The sequence below is a fragment of the Erpetoichthys calabaricus genome, chromosome 8 (assembly GCF_900747795.2).
Source record: "Erpetoichthys calabaricus chromosome 8, fErpCal1.3, whole genome shotgun sequence".
Lineage (NCBI taxonomy): Eukaryota > Metazoa > Chordata > Cladistia > Polypteriformes > Polypteridae > Erpetoichthys > Erpetoichthys calabaricus.
In genome coordinates, this window is record NC_041401.2 from 101,670,907 (window position 1) to 101,683,862 (window position 12,956).

Sequence of the window (12,956 nt, forward strand, 5' to 3'; positions counted from 1 at the left end):
AAAATCAATTAAATAACTTACTTTACTTATGGTAAAAATTAGTTAACAATTTCCCTAGTATAATAAAAAAAATCCTGGGACGAGATGAGACTTTTTAGCCTGGGACAAGACGTGACTTTTCAGAGAGATACTTTCACATCCCGCGAGACGAGACTTTGTGCTAAGAGATTTAACAACGCCCAGGGCCGGAAATAAAAGACAAAGAGTAGATGACAAAGTAGAACATCATAAAGAATTCAAAAACATTGCCACGATACACATACAGAGCAGGTTAGAAATAATGAAAGTACTAAAATTCGAAAGTCTCAAAAAAATGATAGCAAAGATTGCATTAGCACAAACAAACAGAAATTATTACTCGGTGAAATAACGTAACAGCGAAAAGAGATCGACTATATTGTTCGGATTTAAACTTTAAGTCGGAGACTTGTAGATCATCTAATTCGTATTGCCATCAGGGAAAAGTAGTGTTTCTTCCCAATGAAGAGGCTTATCTGCAAGAATTAAAAGATTTGTTGTTTGGTGAAAGTGAAATCCACATACGCGAGTGGCAGGGATGCAAACTGGCTGGTGCGTAGAAGCCCCCTAGTATTTTAAGAAATAAACTTTATCTGTTACTGTATATATCATAAAACAACATATAACACATAAAATACCTTTATTTTCTAGTCCACAGTAGTAGAGTGTGAATGTGGGAAAGAAGTATGCATGTATATAATTTAACCCATTTGATATGGGATTCAGCAAAGCAGTGCTAATGTTGGTGATACACTGTGTATTGGAATGAAAAATGAATTGCATATTTTTTTCTAACTGCATTATAGATGGTGCACTGTAAATGTTAACGTTGACTTCACCAAGGTCTACATTGATTATTGAGATTTCAACGTGTCTTAGATGGGTCCAGGAATGACAGCTCTGAGACTCCAAGAAATTTTAGGGCGCCAAATTCTTGACTTGGGTTATTACATACCTCGACCATGCCTGTGAGAAGGTCATTGGATGTGCATAAGTGACAATATATATAGACAAATACATGAGCATGAGGTGTGTCTCATGGGTAATAGTCCAGGTTGTTTCAGGGGGAAGAAAAAAAATGATGCATTAGAATGAATGGCTTTTCCATTATTTCTAAAATGGAACAGAAGCCACTTGAGGATGATTGACATGACAAGACTAGCCTATAACCAGCTGCAAAACCAGAAGATGACATTCATTGTTGGACCTCCTTAAGTGAAGTATGGAGCTCCCATTTGAAATATGCCGCAATTTGACCTCATGAGCATCACAACAAATGGATCACAGCCAACTAACTTTCTTTTTATTTCTCATCAGGACATTAAAATGTGCTTCCTTTTTCATTTTCCCCTTATGTTTTTATTATATACTAGGGGGCTTTGCCCCCTACTCGCTTCGCTCGCCAACCCCCGTGTTTGGTTTTCCAGATACACATTTTTTTTTTCTTTGAATTGTTGCTATTTCATTAGTTTCACTTTTATTTCAGAACTTCTGTAACAACAATATTTGGAATCTTTCGAGTCCCAATATGCTGAACCTTTTAAATGAGGTCCGTGAGACATGTGTTTAATGACTTTGTACCATAATTCAGGATAGGTTTTTCTGTTTTGAATTTCAGCACAGACAAAGCGATCTACATCATCCGCAGTTAATAATTTTTTTTGCAAAGTAACCAATAAATGCATGGGAGGTAAACCCCGTGTTTGAAATTCTCTGACTTAAACCTCAAAGCCTTACAAAATTTACATACTTCTGACATATCACCTATGTTCATATATTCGATCTCTATTTGCCTTTTCGTTATTTCTCCGAGTAATAATTTCTCTTTTTTTGCGCTAATGCGATGTGTACAGTAATCCCTCGCTATTTCGCGGTTCACTTTTCGCGGATTCACGACTTCGGGGGTTTTTAAATACAAGTGATTGCCCGCCTATCGCGGAAGTTATGTTCCAGACTCATCAGCAACAGGAGAAAATCCGCGATATAGAAAGACCATATAAATAAACATTTTTATAGTTTAAGCGTTAAAATACCCATCCCACATGCTTTAAACACATGTAAACTTATAAAACACACTTTGTTAACACATATGATATGTGGATGTCGGGCTAAGGATATGAGTAACATCTCACTATTATAAAACATTTTAACTTCACGCAAGACAAGACAGTGAGACAGGAAAATTGGTGATGTACAGGCTTAAAATTATTGACACGCAGAGCGACAAGCAGCACAAAGCCAGCACAAAGTCCACTTCTCCTTAGCGTTCATTCAGCTCCCCACCCCCTTGACAATGCGAAGTGGCAGGAGCGTACTGCGCCTCCGGGGAGGGGGGGTTTGAGCGAAGGTGCGTTCAGCCCTCACACACCCACACACACACACACACACTCCTCCTTCCAAACGCGCAGAGCGACAAGCAGGCATTTTGGCAGAAGCAGCACAAAGTCCATTTCTGCTCAGCGTGAGTTCAGCTGCCCCCCTTCACAAAGCGACTGCAGACACATTGACGTCTGATCGCTGCGTGCAGTGTGCAGTGTTGGTCTGCGGTGTTTAAGAATGTAGAAAGTGTTTAAGAGCATAGGAAGTGTTTATAAGAGCGTGGGAAAGGTTAACAAGAGAGTGAGAAAGGTTTATAAGAGTGTGGGAAGGGTTTATAAAGCCTTAAAATATGTATAAATAATTAAATAAATATAGGTCGCTACTTCGCGAATTTTCACCTATTGCGGGGGGCTCTGGAACGTAACCCCCGCGATAGGTGAGGGATTACTGTACTTTCTTTTTTGACACTTTTGTTTTTTCCTGCTTTCATATTCTGTATCTTGCTCTGCATGTGTTTCACGCCTACATTTTTTTTTAGTCTTTTGAATTCCAGTTTTCATTATCTCTAACCTGCTCTGCATGTGTTTAACCCCCCTTTTTTTAACCTCTTTATGACGTTTTACTTTGTTTTCTACTCTGTCTTTTATTTCTGACCTCGCTTGTCCTGCTTTTTTTCCAATGAAACCTGGTCCGATCTTTACTTTCTTTTTTTTATACAGTGATCCCTCGCTATATCATGCTTCGACTTTCGCGGCTTCACTCTATCGCGATTTTTTCTCATACACGCTTACGTCAGTACGCATGCACTTTCTGAGAACTTTTATCTAAGCCCCACGATGGCTGCTAAACGTGCTGCTTTTTCTAAGCCTTTTACAATGAAACTAAGCACCGGAGGAAGATGCTTACCATCCAGGAGAAGGTGAAACTCTTGGATATGATCAAAGATGGCAATACCCTACAAAAGCCTCCTCACGCATATGAAAAGACAGCGCCAGCAACTGCCTATCAAGATGTTCTTCAGCCGCACACCCAGACACCCTCTGCCTACTCCTAGTACTCCTTCAGTGGAAGAAGACAACGACGCACCTGCTGAAGATACTGCACCACCTGAAGACTCTCCTACTGAGCTCGTGCCTTCATAGGTTAGTGGTTGTGTGTAAGAACTGTGTGTATGTGTAATTAAATATACAGTACAATAATAATAATATGATATTTGTAACGTCTAATATGTCTTATTTTCTCTTATTTTGTCTAATATATTGGGTAATACGAGTGTAATGGTGACTAAAGGGTGTTATTTCATGTCTAGGGGGCTCTAATAATGTTAAAAAACGTATTTAGAAGGTCGTAAACAGGTTTTCTACACTCTAACTGCGAAAATATTCGATTTATAAATAAAGAATCCTATTTCGCGAAAATTCATTTATCACGGTAGAGTCTGGAACAGATTAACCGTGATAAACGAGGGTTCACTGTACTTTCTAATTTTCCTACTTTCATATTCTTTAACTTTCTCCACATTTGTATCGCGCATACGTTTTTTTTTTTGAGCCTTTCTAATACAACTGCTTTCATAATCTGCTCTGCATGTGTGTAGCGCCAACGTTTGTGAACGTGTTTATGAAGTTGCGAAGGTGAAAAGACTTCTTTCTGACCGAGTGACATTATAAGATAGAAGTGAAAGTCATCATTATAAGCAAGCAGACCATAAACCATGGTGAAAGAGGATCTGATGACATTTTCCGAATATTAATGTAGACATTTTGGGTGTGCGTTGCCTAAAGCACAAAAATATTGCTGACTAGAAAATAAACTGATGGCTACTATAAGCATCCTGTCCCTCAAAGACTATAGTAGTCAATAGTTTTGTAAACTCAAGTCTCATTTCTAAAAGTCACTATGTTGTCATCAAAAAGTGTTACCTTGATAACACATCAAAAAAGGGAATGAATATCCCTGCTGCTTTGTAAAAGTCTTCACATGGACATCACTGATTTACGGTACATGACTGGCAGTCTTTCCTTTAAAGAAATTCCTCGCACCAGTAATCATCCAGCCATCCATCCAGTATCCAACCCACTATATCCTAACTACAGGGTCACGGGGGTCTGCTGGAGCCAATCCCAGCCAACACAGGGCGCAAGGCAGGAAACAAACTCCGGGCAGGGTGCCAGGCCGCCGCAGACCAGTAATCATGTCAGAGCTATTTTTAAAGGGTGTGTTCCCAGCTAAAGTGATCAACATTAAGAAAATTAGTATTGTTTGTTTATCAAAGTGTCTCTAATGCTGACCCCCTTTGCCCCCTTTCAGAAGTCATGCCGTGTAGAGACACAGCTTTGTCTCCCCACCCTTTGAAATGATAGTAACACACTAAGAACTGCTGTGTTTTTATTTCTGTGACATGCAATCCTGAGTGAAATGCAGATATGCATAGATATGACTAACTTAGCAGTAGTAATTTGATGTTTTTGCTTTGCCAAAAAAAAGCAATTTGACATTACTAGCCGGCTTGGATTTCAGCCTGTTAGCTTTTACTGTGCGTCAGTCTGTTTTGCTTGAAACTCTACTTTCTTTCTGTCATTCTGCCTGCCTGACTAGGTGACTCTATACTACTTCACAGTATTTCATGGCTTTTACCTAAAAGCCCTGAATATCAGGGATGCTGCCTCCCTGTACCCTCTAATAACATGTCAACAATGAGCAATTCCACAAGTTTGTCACCAACTCGAAGAGGACTCTTTAGGAGATGGCTACGGTTTGTCCTGAAGAAACGTGTGTGGGATCTGCTCAGCCAATTTTCTGACCTCATGCCCAGTATGTTAAAAAGACGTTTTGCTCACAGAGTACAGTCCACCATTCCCTGTCTTTCGCTAGTGAAGAATTGCAGCATCTTTGGTGGCTGTCATTATCTTTTTTTGAGAAACCTGTGGTATCTGCCTTGTCCTATCCATAGGTCTGAAATAAATTATTTTTCTGTTATGAATCTAAGCAAATGGAGGTACTTAAAACCAAGCCTGGAACTGGCCAAAACAAAAATGATTATGTTGTCAGAGGATTTGTTCCCATACATCTAAAAAAACAAAACACTAGATATCAAGCACTGACGTACCTCTCGGATGTGCTCATTCACACTCAGAATATCTCCCTGGCTGGCTGAACTGCACATCAGATAGGGAAACATGGCTGCCTGGATGACCTTGGTTTCCTGCAAACATTAAAAAAAAACAATTCCTGCTTACACAAACATGTAATCTGTGCCTACATAAAACTCATGTGCTTGTTCTTACCTTTGACTAACCTTGCTGTAATGGCTTCTAGCCCTTAGTGACCCTAAAACTGGGTTAAGTGAGTCTAGTAAATTGTATGGAAGTTAGACTGATGTCCTGTTAAAATTCTGGTTGTGTCAGTTGTTGCTAGCAAGGGATGCACATCCCAGAATTCAAAAGTTGCTGACTTCAGCAAAATGGATGAATAGAGGAATGATCTCCCTGAACTTATTTCTTTTTTTAAACTAATGAATTCCCCATTTTAGTATTTCTTAGGCTCTTTTACAGTTTTATTTAAAATTAGATTGGTTTCCAGTGTACTTCCTCTTATGTGAACAATTTTTCAGCACCTAGAAAGCACAACAATATGGTATTTAGTATAGAAAGATGATAAATGAAATGAACGATGACATGAGCCTCACTTTGTTGTAGCAGTATATGCTATATATTTTTTCTTAAATATGAAAATGGAGAGTACAGTAGCTCCTAATGACTTAAAAGACCAAGAGGTCTCAAGCCAAATTACACTATATAACCAAAACATTTTGTGGCTGATGGCCAGGACCCTTGCCTGGCTGGGATGACCCTTTGACACTGAATCCGGGGAAGCAGCCATGGGATGCACATTATGTCCCCCGGAACACTTGGTGGCAGCCCCCCTGGGTTGCATCGGGGCCACAATCGTGTTACACCGGAGACCATCCCTGTTGGGCTCTGTGGACACCACCTGGGGGAGATTCACTGCTTCCTGTGCCCATGTGGGCGGTTCTTCTGCCACACCTGGAAGTGCAGCCGGAAATCCGTCATCAAGCATTTGGAGCATTTCCGGGTGGACTATAATGAGAGCCAGCAGCCACCACTCCACGAGCCAGAGTCGGGAAGAGGAGGACAACAATTACCAGGAGGAGTGGTGGTGAAGAGATCAGCGTGCTTTGTGTTTGCTTTTGGTGACTTGTTTGTGTTTATGGGGACTGTGTTGTGTCTGTGGGTACGGGGAAGGCGTAACCCACAGATGAAGAAAAATAAATCTTTGTTTTATTTTTAAGTGTGCCTCCCTGTTTCTTTGTGCCGAGTTGGGCGCCTATATAGCGCCATTTTACAATATATACAACAAAACTATATGGCCAAAAGTTTGTGGACACCTGAGCATCACTCCAGTATGAGCTCGTTGGACACCCTATTCCAAAACCATGGGCATTAAAATGAGACTACAAGAATGTACACTCTTCTGGGAAAGCTTTCTACAATATTTTCGAGTGGGTCTGTGGGAATTTGTGCCCAATCAGCCAAAAGAGCATTGGTGAGGTCAGATACTGATGTTGGTTGAGAAGATCTGACTCACAATGGTATTTATGAGGGTTTAGGTTAAGATTTTATGCAGGCCACTCAAGTTCATCCACATCACACATTATCTTTATGGCATTGTGCACAGAGACAAAGCCATGTTGGGACAGAAAAGAGCTTTCCAAAAAACATCTCTAGACCTTATCCCCCCCCCCCCCCCCACTAAACTTTACATTAGGCACTACGGAGTCCAAAAGGTAGCATTCTCCTGGCATTGATTCATCCATCAGACTGCCAGAAGTGTGATCACTCCAGAGAACACATTTTCACTGCGCCACAATCCAACGGCGGCATGCTTCACACCACTTCAGCCTACAGTTGGCATTACACATAGTAATGTTAGATTTGTGTGCAAGTAATGGAAACTCGTTTACATTATTCAAAGTTATTGTCTGTTTTTACCTGCATTTTTATTACTCTTTAATTTAATATTGTTTTTTTTGTATCAGTATGCTGCTGCTGGAGTATGTGAATTTCCCCTTGGGATTAATAAAGTACCTACCTACCTACCTACCTACCTACCTACCTACCTACCTACCTACCTACCTACCTACCTACCTACCTACCCACCTACCTACCTACCCACCCTCCCACCTACCCACCTACCCCACCTACCCACCTACCTACCTACCTACCTACCTACCCACCTACCTACCTACCCACCCACCCACCTACCCACCTACCCACCTACCTACCTACCTACCTACCTACTCACTCACTCCAGCTCTTAGAAGAATAAGAAATTTCAAATTAAGGACACACAAAAACAGACAGAGAATCTATCCAACATACACTACAGATTTCAAGACTTACATTCAAAACTTGAAGTTAATTTTTTTTTTCATAAAAATAGGAAGAAAGTAATAAACACAGTAATGAAGTCTCTAACTGGAGCAATAATCCGATTTTGCTAAACCCACTACATGGTTAAGGTGAGCCACAGCCCATCCTAGGTATAATGATATTAGTAATTCCAGCCATCCATTTTTAGAGCTTGCTGAACTGAATTATATAGTCACACAAAACCAGGTTCCATGCCTGCCAGAACAACAATACAGTGATCATCATTTTTATCCATTAATATTTGAGTCACCTGCAGGTCCTCACACATTTGGGCCCAATTTAAAGACACCTATTAACCAAACTTACACATCCTTCCGAGAGAGTATCAAGACTACAAAATGAAAAACCTATGCAGCCTCAGGGACAATGTACAAACTCCATACAAGCAGTGTCTGGGCTGAGGTTCAAAGCCAGTGTTCTGGAGCTATGAGGCCGCAGCGCTACCAACTGATTTAACCAGGCGTGAGCGTCTTATTTATTTACTGAGAGGCCTTGTTTACTCAAGCAAAAATATAAAGTTGCAAAATACTTTGGACAAATATTTGGAAAACACAATTTACAAAAGTCAGAATGCAAAGGTGCTACAGTATTTACAGTGCTTATACAAACATTTGGTCTGTTGCAAGTTTTCACATTTTATTTTATTATACAACATTAACTTGGGTTTTAAGACACACTGATTAACAGAAGTAGTAAGGGGTTGCACCGTGTTAGCCATTATGGATGCAGTGAGAAGTCAAACAAAATGACACCTTTTATTGGCTAACTAAAAAGATTATACTATGCAAGGTTTCAAGGCAACTCAGGCCCCTTGTTAATGATCAACAGAAAAAGACTCTTTAATGTCACAATGAACACAGATCTAAATTCATTACAACCTAGGGGGCTCTGCCCCCTGCGCGCTTTGCTCGCCAACCCCTGGGCGGTTGCCACGTGCCAGCCACTTCAAGTCTCTGCTGCTTGTGTACGTGGATTTCACTTTCACCAAATAACAAATGTATTAATTCTCGTGGATATGCCTCTTCATTGGGAACAAACACTACTTTTCCCTGATGGCAACACGAATTAGACGTTCTACAAGTCTCTGACTTAAAGTTTAAAGCCGAACAATATCTACATACTTCTGTCATATCACCTATGTCCATATATTCGATCTCTTTTCGCTGTTCCATTATTTCATTGAGTAATAATTTCCGTTTGTTAGCGCTAATGTGATCTTTACTATCAGTTTTTTTAAACTTTCGAATTTTAGTACTTTCATAATCTCTAACCTGTTCTGCATGTGTATCGTGCTGACGTTTTTGAACCTCTTTACAACGTTGTCTTTTACTCTTTGTCTTTTATTTCCAAACCCGCTTGGAGATGAGTGTGCAGGAACTGTGTCTGACAATAGCATTCACACAAGTGATGTTTGAGAGGAGGGCGGGACTTGTCAAAATCTCTTGGCAAAAAGACTCGTCACGCGGGACCTGAAATTATCTCTCACCAAAGTTGAAATTATCTCTAAGAAAGTCTCATCTGAAGTTTTCCTTTTATAATAGAGAGATATAAAACACAAAATGATTGATCACACAAGTGTTCAACTCCTTTAATAGGACACACCTAAATCATCACTGGAGAAGCCAGCTGGTTTTAGAAGTCACATGATTTGTTCATTGGAGATCACCTGTATGGGGTTTCAGCTGGTTGCATTGAAATCAGGGGTGGGCAACGTAGGTCCTGGAGGGCTGCAGTGGCTACAGGTTTACATTCAAACCCAAATGTTTAATTAGAAACCAATCTTTCCCATTCTCAGACCGTATTTAATTCTATGGCTTGTTAGCCTGCACTGTTAGGTTCTTATATCGTAGATTTTTTTCCTTTCCAAGGATATTATCTAAATGATTTGAAGACTAAAATGGATCATTTTCAGTCTGTCTCATTTTTCTCGAAAGTGTTTTATTAAACCAAATAGTGCATGATGAATCCACTCAGGTGTAAATGTAAACCGGTTAGATGGAGAACTGCTGGCTCCTTTGTCATTTGCATCTAATCTTACATATAAATGTCTACACGTGGAAGTGTTTGTGTCTGTCTGTCTGTCCGGCCTGGAAGTGAGAGGTGGAGTTGGGCTAAGGGCTCCACCTCAGAGGAAACAGTAACTCGCTTAGCCGCTAATACACAAGTGAGGCTGGCATGTCAGTAAAATGAAACCTCCAAAGAAAGAGACACTCGCTTAGCTGCTAATACAGAAGCGAGGCAAGCACATCAGCAAAACGGTATCCCTTTTACTTTTCCTCCCGTCGCTAATACACAAGTGACGCGAGCATGTAGGCAAAACAAAACCTTTGAAGAAAGACCAAGTTGCTTAATTGCTAATACACAAGCGATGCAAGCACGTCGCCAAAACAAAACCTCCTAGGAGTGAGATGCCCAGAGTAGCTCCTTTCTGTTACTTGACATCTCTACATTTCATTTTTTTTTTCTGACGATTTTAATAGTTTCTAGGACCCCAGGCTTGTTACAGCACGGGCTTACACAGCTAGTTGCTAATAAGGGGTCATTAAAAACACTGAAGCAGCTACTTAAGACTGAAATAAGTAATTAAGGGTGGGAAACCTTAACAAGTGAGACCACTTAAATGAAGCAACAAAATGTAACCTGAGCAAAAAGTGCTTCATCAGTAATAATTGACTTCTCATTAAGAAACTGGGTTGGAACAAAAACCTACAGCCTATCTGGCCCTCCAGGACCGACATTGCCCACCCCTGGTCTAAATGCACCTTATCTATAAGGTCCAGCTGGAGGGGAGTCAGTATGATGGTCTAATCTACACAATGAAGTCAAAAGAACAACCAGCTTCTCAGTGAAAAGGTGATTGGAAACCACAAGTCGGGAGATTGAGACAAGAAAACATCCAAGTCACTGAATATCCCTTGGCATCCAGTTAACTCAATCATTAAGAAATGGAAAGTGTGTGCACAGATGGAAATCTGCCTAGAGCAGGCCATCCACACACTGAGCGATTGTGTAAAATGAAGACTAGAGAGGGAGGCCACCAAGAGAAATGTAATAACTCTGAAGGAGGTACAAGCTACAGTGTGTACAACAGGAGAAACTGTAAATAAAACAACTGTCGTCCAGGTACTCCACCAGTCACGGCTTTACAGGGGAGAGTGACAAAGAGAAAGCCACTGCCAAAAAAAAAAAACAAAAATGCAAAAGACATCTTGGTTATGGTTTGATGAGATCTGGCCGTTAGAATAAATGCCACAAATTACAGATTATCCAAAACACACCATCCCTACGGTCAAGCATGGTGGTGGCAGCATCATGCTCTGGGGATGCTCCTCTATAGCAGGCCATGGAAGACTTGCAAAGGTAGAAGGTACAATGAATGCAGAAAAATACAAGGGAGTGTCTGAGGAAAACCTCATGTAGTCCACCTGCACCTTGGGGGAAGATTTGCATTACAGCAAGACAGCTCCTTAAGCATAAAGTCAAAGCTACACAGGACTGGTTTTAAAACCACAATGTTAGTGACTTGGAGTGGCTGAAGTCAATGGAAAATTTGTGGCTGGACTTAAAAGGGCTGTTCACTCACAATCAATCGCCATGTTACTTCACAAAGCTTGAGCAGATTTACAAAGAAGAAGAGCAGAAACAAATGGCAGTATCCAGATGGTCAAAACTGATGGAGAAAGACTGGCGCACACAGACTCAAGGCTGTCATGGCTGCCAAAGTTACATTTACAAAATACTGACTTCAAAGGGTTTTTTTATGGGGGGGGGGGGTGAAAAACGTATGTGATTATTTAGTATTTTATATTTGTAATTAATTTAAACTACTTTGCAAAGATTTGTTTTCACTAAAGAATATATTGCTGCTTGTCAGTGACAAAAAAGCCAAATTAAATCTACTCTGATTCAATGTTGTTTAATAAAAAATATGAAAACTTTCAAGGGGGTGAATACTTTTTATAGTATACTTTTTTTTATACTGCCCAAAAGTTGTGACCATGAGCACAGTAATATGCTTTTTGTATCCTCCACAGGCATAAGATTTTGCCCAACCAAAATGCACCAATTCATGACAATCTGAATTGTCAAGCCTGGACAAACTGGTGAGGAAGGCAGGCTCTATTGTTGGCATAGAGCTGGACGGTTTGACATCCGTAGCAGAGCAACGGGCACTCAGCAGGCTCCTATCAATTATGGAAAATCCACTACATCCATTAAACAGTGTCATCTCCAGACAGAGGAGCAGGTTCAGCGACAGACTGCTGTCACTGTCCTGCTCCACTGACAGACTGAGAAGATCATTCCTCCCCCAAACTATGCGACTCTTCAATTCCACCAGAGGGGGTAAACATTAACATTATTCAAGTTATTGTCTGTTTTTTACCTGCATTTTTTATTACTCTTTAATTTAATATTTTTTGCTGCTGGAGTATGTGAATTTCCCCTTGGGATTAATAAAGTATCTATCTATCTATCTATCTATCTATCTATCTATCTATCTATCTATCTATCTATCTATCTATCTATCTATCTATCTATCTATCTATCTATCAATCCTGTCCATTAGTGGCATTATAAAGTTATCTGAAGTGTCATGGCTGGACTTCCTTGGCAGCCTGGATAAAGTACTTTGGCAGCTGAATCGCTAATCTATTAAAAAGTTACAAATGTTCTTGTTGCTAATCACTTTTTTTTTTAAATACTTTGTTAATCCCCGAGGAAAAAATTTTCTTTCTGCATGACCTTTGGTGGTCTGAGTGCAGGGTCAGCCATTGTACAGCACCCTTGGAGCTGTTCTCAGGTTAAGGGCCTTGCTCAAGGGCCCAACAGAGTAGGATCCCTTCTGGCAACGTTCTTCACAATTGCTCACCCAAGGTACCTTATACTTGTCTGGGAAGCCTATTCTGTCCATTCCAAGAGCTGACACAACGGCAGCGTAAAATTTGTATCCTTCCTCTGGGGCCTTGGAGACTTTGACTCCCATGGTGGTGGGTAGCTGCAAAACAAACCAGTGGCATTAAAAACAGGAGGATTACATCTGTATCGTCACCCCTCTCCAAATGGCATGTCCATCATTTCATAGCATGCACTTTCTGTTAGTAAAAGTTAGCTGCAGAACAACCCTACCATGATTGCCAAGTGTTGGCAAAGCAAACAATAAGGAAC

The 12,956-nt window shown here is 40.5% G+C and overlaps 1 protein-coding gene across 3 annotated transcripts in view; it reads right to left on the reverse strand.

The window, feature by feature from the left end:
* The window catches only part of si:ch211-209a2.2 (L-asparaginase), a 35,029-nt gene extending 22,073 nt beyond the window's left edge, over window positions 1-12,956 (reverse strand). The window contains exons 1-2 of one of the 3 annotated variants that reach the window (XM_051931338.1): window positions 12,670-12,951; window positions 5,447-5,542 (exon numbers count right to left, since the gene is read on the reverse strand). In XM_051931338.1, coding sequence (XP_051787298.1) covers window positions 5,447-5,542; window positions 12,670-12,774 — 201 coding nt within the window. In that variant the 5' untranslated portion in view covers window positions 12,775-12,951. Of the gene's footprint in view, window positions 1-5,446; window positions 5,543-12,669 lie in introns of all 3 variants that reach the window. The other 2 variants (XM_028808335.2, XM_051931339.1) reach the window with 2 other exon arrangements.